Here is a 25,549-nt window from a genome sequence, read left to right on the forward strand (position 1 = left end):
CACAATTTTAAAAAAAATCAGTATTTTAAAATCATCAGTAATAAAGAGATAAACTGTAGGTTTCTCTGTACAATAGAAAACCTTATAGAATTTAATCTTAGAATTGGAAGGGAATTAAGAGGGCATCTAGTCCAACCCATATACAGGCAGGAATTTATCTCCAATATACTCAATAATCTGTCATGTTCCTAAGCCTTCTCTTCTCCAAATTGAATATCACTACTTCCTTAAACTACTTTTTTTTTTCTTTTGGGCTAGGCAGTGGGATTAAGTGACTTGCCCAGGGTCACACAGCTAGAACTCAGGTACTACTGAATTCAGGGTCAGTGCTCTATCCACTGTGCCACCTAGCTGCCCCCCTTAGACTACTTCTTATATGATATGGTTTTGAATCATTTCACCATCTTTTTCACCTTTTCTTAGGTGCACTTGTATTCACCAAAAATACAGTGCCCAGAATTGACCACTTCATTCTATTTCCCTGGTTCTTAATGGCATACTTCTATTAATGTAGCCTAAGATCACTGTCATTTTGTGTTATTAGCTCATATTAAAATTATAGTCCAATAAAATCCCAAATCTTGTACACATGAATTGTTATCCAGACATGATGCCCATTGCATAAAGTAGCATTGATTACCATAAAACATATACAAGACTTGTCCTTGAAGACATTGCAGGCTATTTTCTCCAGGTAACATGAAGATTTCTTAGAGATTGGAAAGCAGCTTCTGACAATTTAAGAGGCTGTGCCAGGGGACTTATTACCACTATGTTTCTATGGACACAATTATGTGCCGGTAGTTTGACTAGGTTAGGACCAATGTCTGCAATAATAAAACAATTTAATGAATTTTTTTCTCTTTTTTCCTAAATCATATGTAATTCTTTTTCATTCCTCATGCTTAGGCTATGGAATGCAATGCTAATTAACCAGGATGGTGATGAGTCATAGAAATTATAAAAATGGCATTTCTCCATCATCCATAATTAATCTTACTTCAGTGTCACTGTGATCTCTTCATTAACTCCAGCTGGGAGAGACAGAAACAAGGATTTTCAGGCTAGAACTAGGAGACAGATTGACATTTGTAAATGGGAGAATCTTGGTGACACAGTGGATAGAGTATTGGGCCTAGAGTCAGGAAGACCTGAGTTTAAATTTGGCCTCAGACACTAGCTATGTGACCCTGGGCAATCACTTTACCCTCTTTGCCTCAGTTTTCTCATTGGCAAGATGAGCTGGAGAAGGAAATGGTAAACTACTCCAATATCTTTGCCAAGAAAACCCCAAATGGGGTCACGAAGCGTCAGATACAACTCAAAAACAACACAAAATGGTCTTATTAGTAGCAGCTACCGTTATTATCATCATCATTTAGGGGCAGCTAGGCAGTGCAGTGGATAGAACACTGGGCCTGGAATAGGAAGACTCATTGTCCTGAGTTCAAATCTGGCCTCAGACACTTACTAGCTGTGTGACTCTGGGCAAGTCACTTAACCCTGTTTGCCTCAGTTCTTTATCTGTAAAAATGAGCTGGAGAAGGAAAAGGCAAACCACTCCAGTCCCTTTGCCAAGAAAACCCAAAATGAGGTCATGAAGAATCAGACACTTCTGAAATGACTGAACAACACAAGGCTTCAACAGCAGAGTTCCTATCAAATAGTATCTGAGTGCTTTAGACTTAACATACTTTGTATGTGCAGTTTTCATCAGTAGCTCTCACTATGAACTTATGCATTGGGAATATTTGGACTGAGCACAGCTACTTGTCTATATTCTAGAACAGTTAATCTGAGTTTAGGGAGTCATTGTCAGATAGGGAAGATTGTAAAAGACAAGGTGTCTGTTGATAGTTACAAATGCCAGATTATTTCTGAGCTTTCTGCAACTACTTTTTCTGAACAAATATAGCCAATGATTGAAACTCCCAGGCTTTTTAAAAAAAACTTTTACTTTTTAGAACTCAGTAGGGCTTCTTTCTCCAGTAGGGTGCCTATGGCTCACCTGTTTGTCATAGGAGACAGCTTGGTTTAATCTCCCTACTCCTCAGTGTCCTCATCTGTGAAACACAACAGTTTTATTAAATAATCTATATGGTCCCTTCCAGCTCTGACATCTGTTGATATGTCCTGGAATAGGTTTGATTGTCCTTTTCCAAGAATCAGAGGATTTCAGAATTAGAAGGAAACTGCAGAGGCCCAGCAGAATCCTATTTTAGAGAATCAAATAGTCTTTGAACTTGAAGGGAAGTTAGGAATCATTTAGTTGAATCCCCTTATTTTTTAAAATGTAGAAACTGAGACTGGAAATGTTTAATTGAATTCTTAATGGTCATAGAGTTAGCAAGTAGCAGAACTGGAGAGAGAGCTCAGATTTCCTGCCTCCTAGGCAAATGCTTTTTTCTCCAAGTTAACCTTGTCTGTCTGGTTCTGTCAAATACATACCAAGGTTAGGGAGGCACACAGGTAAATTATGTGCTAGAATTAATGACATCTACCCTGAAACCCCTATCTGGTACTTCAGCATAGAGCTGTGATGATCTTGGATTTTTGAAGGATGGGAATAGAATAAGTTATGGTAGATTGTTGCCAAATTGGCAAGGCTTTCTGCATGGATCCAGTGATATGTGTATGTGTATGCATACACATACCCGCACATGTATTCGCCGTTTGTGATCGCTGTGATCTCTTCATTTATTCCAACTGGGAAAGACAGAAACAGAAAAATAGGAATTATATTATAATATATGAATATACATATATGTATATGTGTATGTACATAGATGTATGTACTTATACACACATAGTTATGTATTACCTAGATGTATGTGTATATATATCTGTAACACTGACTACCGTGGTTGCACTGACCGAAGATCAAATATGTTACATCTCACTCATCCTGTAAGATTCTTTGGTACCATTAAGGGGATTTTGAGGTGCCTAGGCTCTCTGCCAGTGACTACAGCTCCCACTGATGGTGTTCCCCAAAATGGATGTGCCCGCCTTATCCCTACTTCCATTTAACCATTAAGAAATTGCCTTTTACAAAGGAATATTTGCTTCAAAAGGTAATCACAAATATACAAACTTACTCCCCAATACATGAGGCTTAATCTTTCTCCTTTTCATCACCTAATTTTCTGGGGAATGTGTGAGTTAGGTTTATTAGGTATATTAGGTACATATGCCTATAGAACACAAAGTCCTAGTTCATGATGCAGGGTGCCTTCATGTCAGGCAATACTTTACACAAGTACACACACAGCTCTAAACAGATATACATATACATATACACATACACATACACACATTTCGTATTGTTTGTTCAAGTTACTTCAGTCATGTCTGACTCTTTATGACCCCATTTTAGGGTTTTCTTGGCAAAGATACTGTAGTGGTTTGCCATTTCCTTCTGCTCATTTTGCAGTGAGGAAACTGAGGCAACAGGTTTAAGTGACTTGACCAGGGTCAGACAGCTAGTAAATGTCTGAGGACAGATTTGAATTGAAGAAGATGAGTCTTCTTGACTTTGAGCCTGGCCTTCTATCTACCACACTACCTAGCTGCCCTATATACATACAAATATATGCAGATGTATGTATGTATGCAATTCAAAGACCTTTTCTGGTACTGGGGTTTTTTTTGTCCCCAGAAACTCAAGGTTATAGTTTGCAGCAGAGTAGCCACTCTGAAGAAATGACAGCTATTTCAAATGATCACAGTGAAGTATTGATACCTACAGAAGGACCATGAATACCATCCCACAGCAATGCAGTTGCTTTCCATACTTATTCCAATTGTCATACAGATGGGTGCTATTTAGAAAGGTTATATGTTGATGTAAGAAAGATAAGCTGGAGTAGTGGATGAAGTACCAGCCTTAGGGTCAGGAAAACCTGTTTGAAGTCCTTTCTCTGCTAAATTCTGGCTACATGACCATGTGCAAAAATTATTTACCTCCTTGGGACCTCAGTCAACTCCCCAAGTATCAATTATAGACAACTTGCCAGTCTGCATCTGTAGGGGAAGCCTTTCACACTGGGATTTCCAACATATAGTTCAAATCACATGTCTAAACTTCCTATACATATTTCATGTATCATTTATAGTTGTGGTCAAAGAAATATATGGACTCAGGTTAGTGTGTTGGAACACATATAAATAAGAGATATGATAGAGATGTGTAAGATTTGTTTACATCATAAAGAATAGAAGAGAATGAAATAAGAATTAGAAAAGAATAGAATGTTAATGCTGAAGAACCTTGTCAGGGGCCAGCCTCTTGATTTTATATATGAGGAAACTGAGGCCAGAGATGTGCAATGATTGTCTCAAGAGAATAGTGATGTGCCAAAGAGAATAATGATGCTATTTTGGACACTTGTGAGAATCAAAAAGAAAATGGGAAACTTGTGATAATATTTTCCTGACAGAAAAATATAAAAGGCAGGGGAGTAGAATTCTTTAAGGAAGATTAGGAATATTGTATACAGATAAAAAAGATAAATCTATGTAATTTTTCTATATAGATTTACAACTTAGAGCAATAGTTTCACGAGAATATTGAGAAAATTTTAGCTAGATAAGTTTGAATATCTTTTTAATTTTGTTTTTCCTAAGATTGGGCTTCTCTATTTTGCTTAAGCTAGAAGTAACCCCACACCTGATCAACACAAAAGTGTTGCCCTGCTCCATTTCTGACCTAGGGTGGTTTGTTCCTCCTTAGGCATCCTGGTGGTCGTCATCTCCCAGGAGATCGCCGTCTTGATGCCATGCTCAGCACAGGCACCCTGCTGCAGCTCAGAACTCCCAAGCTTAAGTGATCCACTAGCCTATGCCTCCCCAGATGGAGGGATTGCAGGCATGGTCACTTTGCCTTTTCCCTAAAATATTAAAAATTGTTAGAACCTGAAATTAGTATTTTTTCTCATCTTTTTCCAAAGCTATTTTTTGAATGTGCACATAGTAAGCATAATAGGTATGTCATATTGAAGACTATATTTTTCTATTTTTGGCCACAGGAAGCCAAACATCTGGAATTTTGCAAAACCATGAAAACATATATTTAATTTAAGGTAGATTATCACTAGTAAGCCTCCATTCATATCAAGGCTTTAGGAAAATATTTAGAGTCCACTGTATGAAAAGTGTTAACAATGAAGGCATTGTTAACATAAGTGATCAAACTTAAAACTTAAATTCCCAAACTTCAAATAAATGAAGAGTGAACATTTCTTTGGAATAATACTTTGTTATCTCCCAATATCATCCAGATGACACATTCTAGGATACAGCAGCTTTTTAACTGATAATAATAATGAAAAAAGTGTTACTTGAACTTTTGTATTCAGTAAAGGAAAAGGAAGAATTTTGCCTCCATAACACCTTACACATTTTTACTGTATCATGATTGATATATAGTTAATCTAAGTTAATCCAACTTTATAAATATTTAGATACAGGGAATAAAGCACTGGACCTGGAGTCAAGAAGACCTCAGTTGAAATCTGGTCTCAGACTTTAATTAGCTGTGGTTTCACATTTATTAGCTCTGGACTCCTTGGCAAGTCACTTAATTGCTACCTGCCTCAATTTCCTCAACTGTAATGTGGGGAAATAACACCTATCTCCCAAGGTGGTTGTGAGGATCAAATGATATCAAATATTTATAAAATGCTTTGCAAACAATATATATATATATATATATATATATATATATTTATAGTTGTGGTCAAAGAAATATATGGACTCAGGTTAGTGTGTTGGAACACATATAAATAAGAGATATGATAGAGATGTGTAGGATATATATATATATATATATATATATATATATATATATATATATATACACATACATATGTATGTATTAGCCATTGTTATTTTTATGCTAGATACAATTGTGAACTAAAACAGAAATACATCATGGATTTTTTTTAATTGAGTATTTGTGTTGATGGAAAAAGATACTAAGACACCTCCTTCAAGAAGTATTTCTTTCCATTCCATTTAAATAAACATTTATTAGGCATTTGTTGTATAGAGAATGCTGTTCTAGACACCGGATATGGTACAAAGTCCAGATAAGAAAATTCCTGCTTGGGAGGGATTACTTGGAGCCTATAGTCCAGAATACTATACGTGTACATATACATATGTACATACATATATATATATATACATGTGTATATGTGTGTATGTATATGTAGATATATTAAAAACAGCTATAATGTAAAATAATGCATTATAAGGGCAAAAGAGAAGAGATAAATTCCATTTGATACTGGAGGGTAAATTCCTTTAGGGCAGGGACTTTCATTTTAGTTTTTTTATTCTCAGAGCCTCATACAGTGCCTGATACATAGTAGGTACTTAATAAATACTTGTTATTTGATTGATCAGGAAAAAAAATTTCCTAAAGGAAATGGCTTTTGAGTTAAACTTTAAAGAATGAATAGGAATTCAACAGGCAGAGAAGCAGGTCATTTCAGCTGAGATCCAGAGACAAGGAAGTGGGGTGTGAATGGGTAATGAGGAGTAGTTCAGTTTTCCTGGACCGTAAAGTAAAGGAAAGTAGCATGAGATAAATCCAGAAAATCTGGAGAAGCAAGGCAGTTCCAGGTGGTGGAGGAAAAGGACTTTGGACTTTACTTAGGAATTATTCAAAAAGTATTTCTTCAGTACCTTCTGCATTGGCTCTAGGCATACAAAGAAATAAATTAAACAGTCTGTGCCCTCAATCTATAAGAGTTGATAATGCATACTCATATAATTATGTACAAAATAAGCACAAGGTAATTTGGGAGGGAAGCAGTAGTAGCAGAAAGGGTTCAAGGATTTCAAATAAGAAGTAGTGGTTAAGCTGAGCCTTCTGGGAATCTAGTAGGCAGTTGGGGCCATGGAAAAGTTTTGTGCAGTGTAATGACATGAACAAAATTATACATAGTGAAGATGAGTGGCCGCTGTGTGAAAGGTAGGAGAGAAGCAATGGAAGTGAGAATGTTCATTAGAAGGCTATTGCAGTAGTTTAAGCTGGTGATGAGAGCTTGCAGGAGGTGATGGTAGTTGGGAGGAGGAGGAGAGCAGGAAGAAGAAGAAGAAGAAGAAGAAGAAGAAGAAGAAGAGGAAGAAGAAGAAGAAGAAGAAGAAGAAGAAGAAGTAGTAGAAGTAGAAGTAGTAGAGGAAGAAGAAGTAGAAGTAGAAGTAGAAGTAGTAGAAGAAGAAGTAGAAGTAGTAGAAGAAGAAGTAGAAGTAGTAGCAGAAGTAGTAGTAGTAGTAGAAGAAGTGGAAGTAAAAGTAGTAGAAAAACTAGAAGTAGAAGTAGTAGAAAAAGAAGTAGAAGTAGTAGAAGAAGAAGAAGTAGAAGTAGTAGAAGAAGAAGAAGTAATAGTAGTAGAAGAAGAAGAAGTAGAAGTAGTAGAAGTAGAAGAAGTAGAAGTAGAAGAAGAAGTAGAAATAGAAGAAGTAGAAGAGAAAGTAGAAGAAGAAGAAGTAGTAGAAGAAGGAGAAGTAGAAGGAGAAGTAGAAGTAGTAGAAGTAGAAATAGTAGAAGAAGTAGTAGTAGTAGAAGAAGAAGAAGAAGAAGAAGGAGAAGAAGAAGAAGAAGGAGAAGAAGAAGAAGAAGTAGGAGTAGGAGTAGAAGAAAAAGAAGTAGAAGAAAAAGTAGAAGTAGAAGAAGTAGAAGTAGAAGTAGAAGAAGTAGATGATGATGAAGATGATGATGATGCCAAGAATATTGATAAATGGAATCATTATGATTTGGTAATTGTTTGAAAGAGAAACGAAATTTTAGGAGAGAGAAAATAAACTCAGCTTTGAATATGTTAAATTTGAAATGTCCATGTAGAGCCAAATAAAGATGTCCTGTGGAGTTATTTGGAGATGCAGGTCTGGAGGCCAGAAAGACAGGCTAGGGCCATATAGTTTTCATAGAACCACAGAACCTTAGAATTGGAAGGGACTTCAGAAGCTGTCTAGTTTAACTCACATGCAAAAGAAATCTCCCCAACCCTGTGCCAGAGCCAAAAAGTGGTCATCCAGCTTCCAAATGAAGACCTTGAAGGAGGGGGAATCCATGATCTCTCGAGTCAGACCATTCTACTTTTGGACAACTCCAGTTGGTAGGAAGCTTTTTTTCCTCCTTCCTGATATCAAACCTAAATCTGTCTCCTCATAACTTTTACCCACTCCTCCTACCCTCTTCTACATGAAAGCCCTTCAAATATTTGAGGCCCACGATTGTTTCCACTGAATCTTCTCTTCTTCAGGTAAACATGCCCATCTCCTTTGAATGATCTTACTATGACATAGATTTAAGGCTATTCATCAACTAGGTTACTTTCCTTTGTATACTCTTTAGCTTCTCAATATCTTTCTTAAACAGTGGTGCTTAAAACTGAACATGACACTCCAAATGAGGTTTAATTCAGTCTAAATAGAGGTAGTAGATCAAACCATAGATATGAATGAGATTAGCAGAGCAGAGAACACACACTTGGAAGAGGGACGTTTAAAGAGCTAGAAAGAGGGGAATGTATTGTCTCAAGCCAAGGAAACTGCAGCTTCTGAAACACTTAGATTTCTGGAGTAAATCTGAAATGATTTGTAGATGTGTTCTTATTTCTGCTATATTGATTTCTTACATATTTTCTTTTACTCTTCTTACTTCTCCACTTGAACTAGATTAGAAGGGTCTCATGGGCAGAATGTGTGCTTCTTATTTCCTTCATGTTTCTCTGCACACCTAAGAAAGTGTTGCACATAGAATTCTGCATGCTAAGTATTTTGAGTAATCAGTAGGGACTTGTTTTATAAAGAAAAGAATCATATTACAGAGGTGGAAATGACACCTTATTAGTATAGGGGAAAGAGACTTGGACTTGGAGACAAGGACTGGATTGAGCTTCTTCCTATTAGATATACTACTTATGTTACTGTGGAATTGCCATTTAATCTTTTGGAGTCTTAGTTTTTTCCTCTATAAAATGACACTAATAAGGTTTTATATACCTTACGTGGTTTTTTTTTCTTGTCAGAAAAGTGCTTTGTAATTATAGCATACTATTTAAATGTAATATAGAATCACATTTTTGTTATTACTCAATCATTGGACCTCAAATCTTCTGTGCCACAGGCATTCCCATAGAATTAGAAAATGGCACCATTACGGGGACCTGGGACTTGGAAGTTCTATCCCATAAACTCTAGGATATATTGCAAATAGGGCAAAATGCACTGAAGATGGAAAGGATTTTTTTTAAAGGATATGTTGACCTTCCTGACTCCAGGCCTGGCACTCTTCTCTATCCACTGCACTACCTAACTGTCCTAAAAAGAAATAGTATACAGTTATCCCTTCCACATTGGAGGGGTTAGGGGTGTAGTGCCTCTGTAATCTGGAAAATCCATGCAAAATATTTTGGCCTTCCCTTCATACCAGAGAGGTCTGAATCTTTTTTTTTTTCAAGTGGGTGTTTATAGTACCTTGTTATAAAATTTGGTTTGTTATTATATAATACTGCACACATATTTTATGCATTTCTGAGTTTCATAACTTTCTGTGTTGTTTGCTGGCCTTTGTGTGTTGTCTGTGGCTTCTGAAAAACTCCCCCCAAATTCTCATTTAATTTCTTATGCTGCCCCATGATATATTGAAACTAGGATGGGGAAAGTCATGATGTGGAAAGGATAACTGTACTTTAATAGGGAAAGGAAAACCAAGGCCCTAAATTTATTACTTCTAATAGATACTATCCTGGGTTGGTATAAAATCTGGAAACATGATTTCTTATCTCATGCTCCACTTTCAAACCATCAAAAGACTGTGGAAATGCCAGACTCCCAATGCATCTATTTATAAAAAGAGGCTTTTACTCAACACTTTATGTGAATGAGGTAGTCTTCATAACATGTGTTTAAATTTTGGAGAAGAAGATGTGATGAAAGAAATTGTGGGGAAGAAAATTTCAAGCTTTTTTTACAGAATATCTTGGACTCCAGTGGAGTGGTTTTGATACTGTGGAACCTATTCCTTCACTAAGTACTCATCTGAAACAGTAAAAATATTAAGCAGATAAATTCAAGACATTAGCAAGTTAGAGTATCATTTTTGTTTTTAATAGGACAAAATCCTTAATCTGTTTCTATGGCTATTATAAAGAAGTATGTCACTCAAGATTGATGTTATAGCATACACTTATCACCTTGTCATTTATTTTTTAAAATTGTGGTTCACGTGTTTCTGGGATTTACCTATTTAGAGCTTTTAAAGTATGATTTAGTTTTTGACAATAATGTTCAAGAAATTGGTATTTTCTATTTGCATTTTTGTAGCAGAGACATAGTTGTGTCACTGCCCTTGGTAACAGGAATGTGAGTTTTCACTCAACTTCAAGGTTTTTTCTTTCTCTAGAACTTTATTCCTCCCATTGTTATTTTAACTTATTTTTATATATTCTTCTATATTTGTTAAGGGAACCTTAGGTATCATTTTAGCTAACTCTAATTTCAGATCGATCAAGTGACTTTTTAATTAAATAGGCAGTACCAAATTGGATCGAAGTTCCGATCTCTTGACTGTAAGTCCAACACCTTTTGGTCAGTACCCTTTGTGCTATTTCATTCTTCCTCCCTAGTTATATCAGGACTTACATGTATACTCTGGGACCTGACAGAGCAAAGGAGAAATTTGGGTGGATTTATTTCCATGATAGGATATTGTCTTATATAATGATGTTTGTGGAAAACTTGGGAATACTACTGTGTCATGTTTCAGTATCCAAAAGAAAATATCTTAATGTGGTAATAGTGCCCCAGGTAGAACTAAATGGCATTATAACTTTTTTCAGTGCTGACTACAGTTAACCTAGGTACACACCTAGTGAACCAGATATGGGGAATGGAAGACTTCTTTATTTTAAAAGTTGTATCAAGAGCAACTGAGGCCATGTGTCATTAACAAATCATTATTTACTTGACTTAGCTCTAAAAGACCATGAAAACTCAATCTTGTTTTGGGGAAGATAAAATTGAAATTTTAAACTCTGTTTCCATCATTTCCATCTCTTCTAATGTTGCTTCAGAATGATTAAGGCCAGGGCAACCTCAAACATGGGAGCTGAAGGGTCCCGATTTAGTGCCAGTCTACATCTGGTATTGAACATGTGAAATTATTGGTTTATGGGGATGAGAAAGGAGGTAAGGGAAAGGAAATGCTTCTGGTTATCAATCAGTCAATCAACAGGTGTTCATTAAATATCTATTCTGTCCCAGTATCTGGCCTGTCCCTATACTAGGCACTGGTCATAGAAATGCAGCTTTCAAGGAGCATACATTCTAATGGAAAAGAAAACAAATGCCTATATAAACACATGTATGGGCATATGTGTGCATATATTATATTGGTGAAGATAATATAAAACAGTTTATATTTTCTGAATTTTTGAATCTTTCCTGAAATTGAATTAAACTATCTCTCTTAAGTTTTACCACTGACACCAGGGGTGGATATACATTGTTCTTCATGCCTTTGTGTTATATTGAAGTACATTAGAACTTGTATGACCTCAGTCTATAACCTTTCTAAATTTATTTTCATGGAAAAGGATAAAGATCCAGAATGGCATATATAAGGAGAGAGCTGTATCCTGAAAGGACAAGAGAGGAGAGTATATAAGAGGGCAATGTGGTTTATGGTGTCAAGTGCAGCAGATAGGTTGAGAAAGAGTTTTTTTAAAAAAAATAGCAAATGTAGTAATTAAGAAATCATTGGCAACTTTGGAAAGAACATTTTCAGCTAAATGAAGAAGTCTAGAAGCAATCCAAGAATTAATTTCCTTCAGCTCCATTCAGTAGCGCCTGATTCTGGTGGAGGAGGCAGATGGTGGGAATAATCCAGGGCTAAATTTGGCAAGGGATGAGCAAGAATGGGACAAAGAAAAGAAGGATTCTAGAGGAGATGACAGTGGAGAATTGAATTGATTAATAGGAGTCTTGAGGTTGGGGATGGAAGAAGGTTTAATCAGAGCAGAGGTAATGCCTAAGGATGTAATGAAAAGTGGAAGTATTGGACATGGCGATGAGAATACAGAATAGGTTTACAAAGAGGCTAAGAATTGGAAATTGAGGGGATGCCGATCAATTGGGGAATGACTGAACAAGTTGTGGTATATGATTGTGATGGGATATTATTGTGCTATAAGAAATGACAAATGGGATGATTTCAGAATAATCTGGAAAGACTTACATGAACTGATATACAGTGAAGTGAGTAGAACCAGGAGAACATTATACACAGTAACAGCAATATTGTATGATGAAGAATTGTGAATGACTTAACTATTCTCAGCAATACAATGATCCAAGGCAATGCCGAAGGACTAATAATGAAACATGATATCTGCCTCCAGAGAAGGAACTGATATCTGAATACAGACTAAAGCATACTATTTTTCACTTTCTTTCTTTTGTTCTTTTTTTTTGTTAGAGTCTTCTTATACAAAATGACTAATATGAAAATATTTTACATGATTGAACATGTATAACCTATATCAGATTGCTTATTGTCTCTGGGAGGGGGTAGTGTCAGAAGGGAGGGAGGGATAGAATTTGGAACTCAAAACTTAAAAAAAAAGTTAAAAGGTTTTTAAAAATATATATAATTGGTGAAAAGTAAAATATTATAAAAACAGTAAGGCACAGAGAGTGATGGAATGATAGGAAGTTATGGTCAGAGGATTGTCAGAGTTTGGAATTAAGGAATGAAGAACTCTATTCTCCACCCTGGAACTCTTCACTTATCTTCACTTATAAAATCATGGAATCAAAGACCTCCATAGACATTCTGATCTGCTGCTTCATCATGGCAATGGCATAATCCTGGGTTCTTGAAGGTTTTATCTATAAGGTTATGCCAAGCAAAGTGCAAACCTTGTCAGGGTCTACCAACCTTATGTACCTACTATCCAATAAAATATCTAGGTGGTGCCGAAGGTGGGGAACCTGTGGCCTCAAGGTCACATGTGGCCCTCTGCATCCTCAAGTGTGGCCCTTTGACTGAATCCAAACTTCACAGAACAAATCCTCTTAACAAAAGGATTTGTTCTGTAAAATTTGGACTTAGTCAAAAAGCCTCACCCGAGAACCTAGAAGACCTCATGTGGCCTCAAGGCCACAGTTCCCCACCCCTGGTAGCTTAAGTACAAATTGACTCATGCATCTAGGTGGCATAGTGGATAAAGCACTGAACCTAGAGTCAAGAATCCCTGAATTCAAATGTGGACTCAGACACTTACTCGCTTATGTGACCCTGGGCAACTCATTTAACTCCTGTTTCCTCAATTGTGAAATGGGGATTACAACAGCAGCTACCTAGCAGGGTTGTTGTGAGAATCAAATGGGATAAAAACTATGAAAGACTTAATAGCGTCTGGCACATAGTAGGTGCTATATAAATGCTTATTCCCTGTTCTCTCCCAGTTTCATGACAGAAGATTGATCATTAGATGGTGAATCTTTGAATATGATAAACCATGAAAAAGATAAAAAGGCAAAATAGCCCGAAGTCCTATGCAGATGCTTTTAACTCTTGAAGTAGCATTAGTAGAGTCACAGAAAAGCAGCGACTACGGTATTAAGAATCACATAGATTTTAGACCTCTTATAAACATTTATTTAGCTGTTGCTCTAAATAATATTTAAGGTGTATCGAATTAATGGATATAATTTATTTTAGGGATACAAGATATGTATCCAATAACCAACAAGTTGTCCACAGGATAACAATTGTTTCTGCTGAAATATTTTGTCTCTCTAAGAAAAACTTGTAATTCTTCTACTTGATTGCAACTTCTTTATGTTTTCTTGTTATATTTATATTAAGAATACATACATGGATATGATTCAGTTCTGAGTTAACTGATTTGATCTTGCTGCCCAAGGGACATTCAAAAGTCTTCTCCAGCTTCACAATTCAAAAGCGTTAAATCTGCAGCACTCAGCTTTCCTTCTAGTTCAACTCTCATAGCCATACACTGCTACTGGAAAAAGCATAGCATTTACTACATGCATCTTTATCGGAAGGCAATGCCCCTGCTTCTTAGTATGTTGTCCAGATTTGCTGTAGCTTTCCTTCCAAGTCATAAGTGTCTTTTAATTTCATGGCTGTAGTCACCATCTGTAGTGGTCTTTGAGTCCAAGCATATAAAATCTGACACTGCTTCATTTCTTTTCTCTCTATTTGCCAGAAAATGATGGGACCAGTTGCCAAGATCTTAGTTTTTTTGATGTTAAGCTTCAAGACATCTTTTACACTCTCTTTCACAGAAAAGCCATAAGGCATAGTTGCAATAATATTCTGTGATAGAAAGAATCTCAAATAATATCCAGTCCCTCCTTTTTCTGGACAGGAATACATTGAATACAACTTTCTCCTAGTTATCGTCTATCTTTTTCTCTAACATCTCCAGAGAAGGAAAATCAGTGTCATCCATTGATAATGCCATACAAACATTTTGGTCAAGAAGATTTCCCTAAGGACTAAATTAAATAATTCTTGTTACAAGTGCGTCTCTTTATTCTTACCCAGAATTAATTTAATGTGCATGAATATCATCTTGTGATGGTGTATTAGTGCCAAGGGCATTAAACATCCAATTCTAACTACAATAGATCCCATGCTATGGATGAGAAATCATCCTCTACTTTGTAGCCCTTCAAGTTCTTTTTTAAAGAGCTCCAAGTGTCCATAGAGATATATTTCTATAGAAAAGGAAATCAAGTACTGAAGGGAAATGAGTAGCAGAGCTGAGATTAGAACCCTGGTCTTCTGAGTCCCATTGCAGTCATTCTAATATATCATATTTGTCAGTTAAATACAGCTATCATAGGAAGAGGGTCCTTTTTAGCCTTTGCATCCCAAATTATAGAACTATTCTTCATGTGATAGTTTCCAATACCCTCACCATACCTGTAATTCTTATTTGGACCTATCTATATTATTTTTTCACTGCCCCCTTTAAAGTATAGTACCAACTAAATATGTTATGGCCATCATAGTACACAGAGTAAATCAAGTTCTAGGATAATCATGCTTAGGTATTAGATCCTACATTGGCTAACCAAGAAAACTATTTCAGCTTAGTGTGGATAGAAGAGCTGCTTTTATTAAAATTTTCCTTGATTTTAATGCCATGACTCTTCTCCCTTATTCCCGTGATTCTGTATTCTCTGCCTAACCCCTGGATTCTATTTCCCATGTGGCTTTCAATGTTTAATTTATTTTAGTTCAACAAACATTTTTGATGCTCCCTATATGTCAGCCACTGTGCTTTCTACTAGAGATACAGAAAGGAAAATGTCTACTTATTTTTTTCCTCTTAGCTATACTTCCATTTTGTAGTCATGCTTTTAAAGTCTCCATTTTTTTCCCCTTCAGAAACATTGTGTAATTTTGGCTTAGCCTCTTTACACCAGTGTATTTTTCATGAGTCTATTTGTGGTGAGGAGGCATGGTACGTGACTCCAGGCTCTTTGGACAAAATTTAGCGATAAAATCATTGGGATTTCCACAACTGCAAGGGAGAATTATAGACAAGTAAGTAATGACTTATTGAAGAAGGAAATGATAAGGTCACTGGGCTTGGGTCAATAAGTCTCAACTAGCTCATAATGAATGGCAACAGTGATTCCTGGCTATCATGAAAAACCTGTTAAATAGATCACAATTGTGTAGTCATCAAAAATGTCATTTGGAACCATTTGATAAAATGCCTTGAATGCATGTAGACAGTAAAGATGTAATAGACTGAGCATATCAGAATCCTACTGGAAAACATAATTCCATTTACATTAACGAAGCCTGGGCACAAAGAGATTAAATTCTTAGCCAAAGTTCAAATTGAGGCCACTGGTGAATGGGAACTTAATGTTTATATAATAGACTTTGTTACTTCTCTACTTCCTGGTGGCTTCCTCCCATATTCCCTCCTCATCCCTCCTCAGCCCCCTGCAAAATAAAAGTGCTCCAAGAAAAAGTAGAAAATGATCCAAAAGACTGTTTTTGTGATGCTTCCAAACCTGCTATAAGCAATATTTATCATTCTTTCCAGGAAGCCATTAGTGTAATATCTTCAGCAGAGTCTTTCAGACTGAGTTATTTAAAACTAGATAAGCCTCACAGTTTATGCAAAATGTGTGTGGTTCACCATTGCTATTCCTGATATATACCAGATAACAGGGAAAATGCTAGAATTGATTTTACTCGTGTCTCTGGGTTTGAGATGTATTTGGAACCCTTAGGTAAGCATAATTCTGTTCCAACAAAGAATCAGATTTTATTCAGTGTTGTCTTCTGAAGGAAGAATTAAAATCTCCTAGCATATTATGTGTTGACCTACATTCACCATAAAATCTGCTTATCCCTCCAATATATTACTAATGTCCTTTATTTTTTAACTTCTAGGATTAAATACATAGTGCATTCAGCCTGGAAAACCTCAACATTTTATTGATGTATAAAAATGCCTGATACCATGACAAACATGAAAGAAATATGGACCAAATAGTAACATGTTTGTGCTTCTTGTCAAAGCTGCACAAATTTAATCCGACCTAGTAGGTTTTCCCCCTTTCAGTCTTGTCTTTTGAAGGTAGTGTGATGACAGAGACAAGTAGCTTTATACATACATACATACATATATATATCTTTTGTTCACTGATTTTAAGTAAACTATTTTATTGATTAACATTCTAGTAAGTTTTAGGAAAAAAAATTGTTTTTGTCATAGATCCACAATCTCATTTGTGCTGACACTTTCTCTGCTGACATCCAGTGAGTCTTCTGTTGCTGTTGTTCAGTCATTTCAGTTATGTCCAACTCTGTGATCTCATTTGAAGTTTTCTTGGCAAAGATACTGGAGTGGTATGTCATTTCCTTCTCCAGCTCATTTTACAGATGAGGAAACTGAGGCAAATAGGATTAAGTTGGGGTCACACAACTAGTAAATATATGGGGCCAGATTTGAACTCGGGAAGATGAATCTTCCTGACTCCACGCCCAGCCCTCTATCTGTTCAGACATCTAGCTGCCCTGTGAGTTTTCTAGCTCCCTGGAAATTCTTATCCCCCCTACCTCACCCCGGAAAAGAAATGGGGTATCCAAGCCCTGGCATTTCTGATCTTTGCCCTGTAACACCACCTCATCGTAGCTGGGACCATTACAACTCATCTGTCACCACTAACACCTTCTATGGTTAGCAAACTCCTACTACCTGTTATTCTCCTTTTTTTCCTGTGTTTACTTAATTAACAGATACTTAAGAGCAATTGATCCTTAATTTGTACCTCCTATTCTCATCTCCACCCAACTCAACCTTGCCTGGCCCCACTCATTTCCCACTCCAACTTTGCCTACTCCTTTCTGTTACACCCTCTGGAATTCCCACTCCACGCAAATAAACTTTCTTTCATTCTGAACCTCTTCCTCTCATATTCCTTCAATCTATTTGCTCTCGCTGACAGCTGGCTTTCCCCAGATTTCCCCAGCAGTCCAGGCTATCTTCTCTAGTACTAGATATATCTTCACTTTTGCCACCGATACATTTGTCCTGTGGAGGGGTAGTTGGAATATTCTTTGCTGTCAACTGCCATTTCCTTTACTGCCACAACTCAGAAACCTCTACCCCTTTAGAGTTCAGTTATTAGTTATTTTCTCATGTACAGGTCAAGATGACTGTTATCAATCAATCCTCATATTCTTCATTTTTTTTTTCTCAAGGAGTTCAGTGCCTGGATCACTCTCTTCTTCTTCCCAATCCTTGCCCTTCTACTAGGGGACCTCAGCATTCATACTGAAGACTGCCCAAACACCTTAGACTCTTAGTTCCCAATAATCTCATATAATATCTCTTCTATTCCACCTCAACCACATACAGGGATGCTAACACCTTGGATATCAACATTACCCCCCAATTTTCTACTTCTTTTATAAACAACAAAACATTCCTTTATCTGATCAAAATCTGCTATTGTATCATTTCTCCCTATGCCTCATCCCTCATAATCTTATTCTGTATCTTCATCACCACCTGATTCCCCCATCCCTCACTGCATTCGTAGACCATTAGGCCTGCTCTGCCCTTATTCTCCTCCTTCCCCAGTCTTCACTCTTTGGTTAGACCAGCTGAAGTCAACACTGTTTTTCACTGAACCAAGGGCTGCCCTCCCGCTTATGAGGGATACCAACAGAGAAGCTATCAGCTCTTGTTTTAAACCTAAAAACCTTTCCCCTAGGCTAACAGTATTTAGGGCATCACATATAATTCTAGTTCAGTCCTCTTTCCAGAGACTGGAGAACAAAGTAGTTAATTGGGTAGCCCCTTCTGCTCCCCTCAATGTAGGAATTGAAGTCTTCAATGCCTCCCTTCATCAAGCTGTATTTAGACAGCCCATGTGGACATATGTGCCCTACACAGATTGCACATGCCTTATCACAAAATTACCCAGACATTTTCTCAGCTCTGCTTTGCCTTGACTCTCTGTTAGGAAGTATCCTCACTTGCTCTATTTGAGCTCTTAGGATAGAGCCTAACTCAGTGCTTAGCTCAGTGCCTTGGCACATAATAAATGCTTAATAAATCCTTGTTGACTGGACCTTCTAGCCCTGCTTATATTCTGGTCTATGTGAATCTGTAGTTGCGTTCTATTCAAGCAGGTCGAGTTAGAGCTGCTGCAATCATTTACAGTGTTTTTATTTCCTTCTCATCTTCAGGCATCTCATTTTCATTTTCCTTCTCATCTTCATCTAGCCTGGTATGTTAGATGTCCAATTCCGAAATTAAGGCTTTGCCTGTAACCAGTTACTTTCTCTCTATTAATAGAGTATATTTCATTTCTTCTGCCATTTAGTATGGCATTCTGAAATATGAAATTGAAACACAAATGAAATGTCAGGCCTAAAGATTTAGGAATAATTTGCATGTAAGTAATAAGTAGAAGCATAGGGTGGTTAGAAGAATTAGTATAATTTTTTTTGCATGAAATTTTTGAAGAGAGAATAATCATTCATTAATTAAATAAATGGCTAAGTAACCTTTATTATAAATCTACATTTTCATACACTGAATTTTCTTAAAGGGGCAGATACAGTTAATTGCTTTATCTGTTATCACAAGAGAGAACAGAATTATAATCACCATAAGAATTTTCTTTTAGATAGCCTCTTATGTAATTGAGTTTGTTTGCATCACATCTACTTAGAAGAATTATGGTGAACGATGTAAGACAAAATAAAATTTACTTATCCAATTTCAGTTGAAAATGTTTTATATGCTTATGTTTTATTAAAGAAATAATCAATTTTGCAATTGAATGGATCATTATCAGAACACATTCCAATGAGCATTGGAAATTGAAATATTGAGATTTTTGGTGAATCAATTAAGTTTCTTTACCAAATCAACAGCTTTTTTTGTTGTCTCTTCCAGGTTGAAAGTAAAAATAGAGAAATCAAATACTTGTGTTCAGACTCAAAGTAATTAATTAACAGCAGAGGTATTTAACAGAGCTTACTACTGATGTGATGGAGATAGCACTGCATTTGAAGTCAGAGGATCTGGGGGCCAATCCTGGCCCTTCAACTTACTATTTCACTTCATTTTCATTAAGCGTCAGTTTCCCCATCTGTAAAATGAAGGGCTTAAAATAGATAAAACTTAATAACTTTCAGCATTAAATTTGTGATTCTATGGGATATTCCTGTGGCATTATTTAGATGGAGTCTGAACCAAGATTTAAAATGTCAAAATAATATTGGGATGCTAAATAAGTAATAATAATAATAATAATAATAATAATAATAGTTAGCCTTTATGTAGTGATTTAAGGTATATTAATCACTTTATAAATATTATCTGATTTGATCCTTACAACAAGCCTGAGAGGTAGATATTTTTATTATCCTAGTTTTACAGATGAGGAAACTGAAATAGACAGATATTAAGTGACTTGTCCAGGGTTACATAGCTGGTCTGAGACCAGATTTAAATTCAGGTTTCTAAAAATTTACTGGTAAATAATAGCAATTAAATGGCACATTGAATAGAACACTGGGCCTACAGTCAGAAATAGCTAAGTTTAAATCCAGCTTCAGACACTTACTAGATATGTGATCTTGGGCATTCCATTTAAGCTCTATTTACTTCAGTTTCCTGAACTGGAAATGGGGAAAATAATAGCACCTACCTCCCAATGTTGTGAGGATCAAATGAAATAATATTTACAAAAGCCCTTATAATAGTGCCTGGCACATTGTAGGCACCATAGAAATGCTAGCCATTATTAATCAATCAATAAACATTTTAAAGTGCACACTATGTGGCAGCACTGTGCTAAGCACTGGCATTACAAAAGGAGGCATAAGAAAGTCCTTGCCTTCAAGGAGCTCATGGTGTGATGGAAAAGAGAACATGCAACAAATACATACAAACAAGCTAGATACAGAAAAAAATAGGAGACAATCAACAGAGGAAAGGCACAAAATTAAGAGGGGTTGGAAAGACTTTTTGAGGAAGATGAGATTTTAGCTGAGACTATTATTATTGTGGATTTTTACTCCACAATAGTGGATTTTTGGTTAAGTGAGAACAATATTGAAACTGTTTTTTTCCCCCTCTTTTTCTTCAATCACAGCTTGCCACAGCCACATTGGATGGTAAACTACAGTTGTTTCTAGCTGAATGATTGCTGACCTATGGAAGATCAACCAGCGTTTTTGGAAAGTAATGATTTGTTGAAAGAAAAAAGCTGCTCATTCACCAGAAATAGGGCAAGAAGCAGAAAGTTCTTTTTTCAAGCTACAGCCTCTTTTTTCAGATTTCCCTCCCTACAGGTCACATACTGTATTTATAATATACTTATTTTGGACTTTCCTGATTCTCAAAAGTGATTCCCTCCCCACTGCCCAACCTGGAAGAATAGAAGCAGCAGCATACCCTGAGCAATCTGCAGGGGCATTATTTGGTAATAATTGAAGCAGAAATTTTCCCACAAAAATAATCCAGTGTTTATTATTAAACTATGGAAAAGAGAAAGACAGTGACTATCATCGAGTGAATTGTATTAAGTAGTGCAGGACCTCAGAGAAACTTAGAACTTCCCAAGGACAACTAATGGCTATCCTAAATGGAGTCATGAATTGTTGAGGCACCCAATGACCAAGGTGCTCTTGTTACCAGGTACATGGTAGCAAAAAGGCATTTAATTACAGGCTGTGTCACACAAACTTTGGGCAACTTTCAGGTTCCTGCACCATTCTTAGTTACACAGGCCTAGGACAAGTGGGAAGGAGTTACCCAGTGGTCTTAAACTAACCCAGAGAATTGACTAGTCCCCAAAACAGAGGTTTTGACAATAACATTACCTTTAAAACAATGGGAATTTCCTCTGGAGCTCCTGCTGAGTGGTGAAGAACTGCAAAGACTTAGATGTGATCTCATTTCTTGGAGGTCCCCTACATTAGAAATTGGTCCCCATTCATAGAAGACCCTGAATGACACTGGCCATAGGACAATGTGTAGCAAACACTGTGGTCTCACTGCTGAACATGCCCCCATGATACTTCCTAGGAGTTAATGTCCTATTGACTCCTGATGGAATATTCATGGTATTTTCCAAACATTAGGTGTAGAACCACATTGTCTTTTCTTGCAGTGTTGCTGAAGAGTGTAGGATGTTTTCATTACCCATTCTTTTACTTTCATATATTATAATGTCCCTTTTAAAAAATTAATATGCTGATAGTAGGAAAATAAAACAATTTCAGGAAGAACAAGCTGGCATACTTATATTTGATAATCACATTCTTTTAGTATCTTCCAATATCTAGTGTAAGGTATGGTCTTCATAAATACATTTTAGATCCCCATTATCACTATTTGTTTCCTTTTCTTTCTGATAAGAAACAAGGCAATATCAAACCCTTTTGTCCTCTCATCCTTCTACTTTTTTCCTTACCTTTTCATATCCTAATATTCATATAATAATATATAGCTGTTTTGAGTTTTGCAAAGTGCTTTACTTATATATTCTTACTTGATCCTCACAACAACCCTGTGAGGTTGATGTATTATTTTCGCCATTTTATAGATGCAGAAACAGACAAAGTTCAAGTAACTTGCCTAGGATCACCCAGCTAGTAGGTATCTGATGCAGGATTCAAATCTAGGTCTTCCTGATACCAAGCCCAACACCCTTCACTCTGTGTCCACTACCCCATGTGTCCACTCTCAGTAGACACACATGTCTCTATACAGTTAATTCACTTTGCTTTCCTAGTATCATAGATGTAGAGATGGAAGGGATCTGAAACATATTCACCAAATCCCTCACTTACAGTAAGAGGAGAAAACCGAGCCCCAAAGGGGTTCTTAAATGCCCCAAGTCATGCAGTAGGTGACAAAGTCAACATTTGAACTCCAGGTCCAGGGCCTCCAGCTGCACATCCAGTATTCTCTCACTTTAGTGTCCCACTATTTTCTCTAGTTTCCATTCCCTTTACAGGGGGAAGGAATTGATAAATGATTTAAAACAGGTATGCAGGGATTTGGTAGAAGACCTAGGTAAACCAATTACTCGATCAGACATGGATTTGAATCTGGGATCTGGAGGTTAGTTTCCCATTTTGTACCTCTTTTGTAAAATGAGGTGGTTGAATTAAATAATCTCTAAGGTCCCTTTTGATAAAATTCTATGTTCTTTTTAGGACTGATTATTTGTCACTTCTAATCTTCATGATCACACTGTAGTTGGAAGTCATTTTTTTTCCCCAACTGATCCTTATTAAGGAACTAAGTGCTAGACCATCAGAGCAAAAGCCTTGCTTTATCCTACTTTACCAGGATCTTAAAGAAAAAAAGAGATTGGGGGAAATAATGACTGACGGGCGGCAGGGCTTTGGAAGCGGTACTTTTGTTGTTTAAGCTGGGTTGTGGCAAGGCCCTGGATGGAAAAGAGGTCTGTGGATCATCCTACCCAATGGAGAATGTTGCCTGACGATGGGAACTTGAATTATATCTTGGTGTAACTTTTTGTTTCAGTCCCTATAATTATCTAGTTCTTAAGATTCCCATATTTGGCATTTTAATAATAAAATGATTCATGTTATACTTTAGATATTATAGGGTTTGCACAACCTTTGGCACACAGGAAAAAATCTTGATAATGTTTTCATAGACAACAAAGCAGGAATGAAAGTGGTTGACCAAAGTTATGCTTTAGGGTGGTGGTCTAAAGAATTTTTGTTAAGAAACACTTTCCATTCACTCTGGAAATCCCATTTAGAGGGATTTCTTTGAGGGATAAGAATGCATTCTTTCTCTTTAGCAGATCACTCCATCAAGGGTCACTCCCCACTTGCTATTGCTATTTACTCCCCTAAGGCTGGAGGGGTAATCCTGAGGGGCTTCGGTGTTTGTTCCTCATGAACTCTTACCAGTGCCTGCCATTGAGTATCAGCCAGTAGTCTCAACTGGCATTTAATAAGGGTATTTATTAAGATGGTATAATAAGAACAGTAGAAAACATTCTTCAACAACCAGCCCACCTCCCAGTGGCGCATTCTCCCTACATGCGCATGTGCGCACACACACACACACACACACACACACACACACACACACACGCACTCAGGCCTCTGGGGAAAGTGAGTTCAAAGTGAATACAAGGATGTCAAGGCACCTAGCTCCTGGTTAGTAGAAGTCCTTTCCTCGGTCCATAGCTGAGATTCTTCTCTGGCTCAATGGTCACACTCCTTGAAGCTGCTTATTTCCTAGGATGACTATTTTCACATTTGTGTCTTTTTTATCTTTGCTTGTCTTTAGTGTTAGAGATGTGTTGTCTCTTTTGGTCCAGTCTCTCCAATAACAGGGTCAGTGGGAGGTGGAAAATGTAATGGTCCCTTGGAGATTGTTCATTTCCTCTCCTCCCCTGTGACCTGAACCGGTACAGGTGCAAGAGTCTATCTCTTCAAGGCCCTCACAGGCCTGGAGTCCTTCAGGATCATTAAATCCACTGCTAAACTGAGCTCACAGCTGGACTAATTGTATCTCCAGAGGTGTAACTGGATTTTTTCAACTGGGAAACCAACTGTTTCCTGTGTGTCCTCCTTTGTCTTTCATCCAATGGCCAAACCTCCTGGAATCCTTTCAAATTAAGGGCTTGTCCAAACATAGAGGCTAGGTTATAGAATACCTAATACCTACTTTGCTCTGTTGATTGAATAATTGGTTGATTGTAGTGAGGGTCGAATCCCACCTTCACATTAGAATAAGAACTAGCTATATTTGTATAGTGTTGGCAGAAATAATGAACTGATTTACAAACTAGTTGAGTATCTCAGATAATCTAACTCCACCTCCACCTAAGAGATATGCTGTAGAAATTTTGCTAGTGTAATCTAGCCTTATCTGTGTTAATGAAGGAGAGAACAGCTAATCAAAACCAGTAGATAAGAAATACATTATTTTACATTTAAAATGAATTAAAATATTTTTCTCAGCTGATTTCCCTTCCATTATTTTAATTCTGCTACTATTAAAATAAGCATGACATTATCCCTATTTTTCCCTTTGGGAACCAAACCAAACAAGACTAGTCTCTTTTCCGTATGATGGGCCCCATAAGTCTCTTCTTGCTAAAAGTCCTTAGCTTCTTCAGTTGATCTCAGGTATCATTAACTTTTACATATAAAAGGATGTGAAGAAATCTTTGAAAGGGAAGTAAAAATGAATCTCTACAATTCAGTTTGTTTATGGATGCAATTTTATGAAGTGTCCAAGAAGAAGATTTTCCTTCCAGAAAGACAGGAGGACTGACTGACTGAAAAACAAGTAGTTTTCATTCCTGAATGGAGACAATCCAAGTGACCAAGAATTAGGGTAGATAGAAACAATGGGGAAAAAATAGCATTTTATATGGAAAAAAGAGGAACACATGCAGAGGTTTCAAAGGGAACAGAACAGCCAAAGGAAGATCAATAGAATTTTTGATTTTGGAAATAGAAACATTATGTCCTAGTCACAGTGTGAGGTGCTGGCTATAGAAACCTAAAGTCTGTTATATGTAATAACAGGAAAAAAAACACTTCAAGGAAGTCTCGTGATAAGATTAAACATTTAAAATTTAAAATATTTTTTTTCTGTCAAAATATGACATGGACATTATTTTCAAAATTTGTATTTGTAGGAAATTATATATTTAACTCAAATGGACTTATCCTTTCTGATCTGGAAAACTAGACCAAAATAACTCTCTCCGTGTGTATGCTCTAGGGATATTGATCCTTATTGAATTCAATCTCAGACTACTAAAAATGTCTTTCTAGATTACCAGAGCTAAGTTTATGAAGTCCTATATAAAGGAATTGTTCACCACTGGTGCTAGCTATATTAAAATGCCAATAAAATTACACATTGGTAATGGGTGTGTGTGTGTATATGCATATATATGTATATGTGTATATATATGCATAATGTATGTATATATATACATA

General features: G+C 36.6%; 1 protein-coding gene across 1 annotated transcript in view; it reads left to right on the forward strand.

The window, feature by feature from the left end:
* WDR27 (WD repeat domain 27) overlaps window positions 1–23,170 on the forward strand; it is a 223,416-nt gene extending 200,246 nt beyond the window's left edge. Inside the window, exon 24 of the mRNA XM_078155033.1 lies at window positions 20,692–23,170. Coding sequence (XP_078011159.1) covers window positions 20,692–20,742 — 51 coding nt within the window. The 3' untranslated portion in view covers window positions 20,743–23,170. The remainder of the gene's footprint in view (window positions 1–20,691) is intronic.
* Window positions 23,171–25,549: the final 2,379 nt, after the last annotated feature.

The sequence above is a fragment of the Phascolarctos cinereus genome, unplaced genomic scaffold (assembly GCF_003287225.1).
Source record: "Phascolarctos cinereus isolate Bilbo 61053 unplaced genomic scaffold, phaCin_HiC Scaffold_5;HRSCAF=322, whole genome shotgun sequence".
In the NCBI taxonomy this organism is placed as follows: Eukaryota; Metazoa; Chordata; class Mammalia; order Diprotodontia; family Phascolarctidae; genus Phascolarctos; species Phascolarctos cinereus.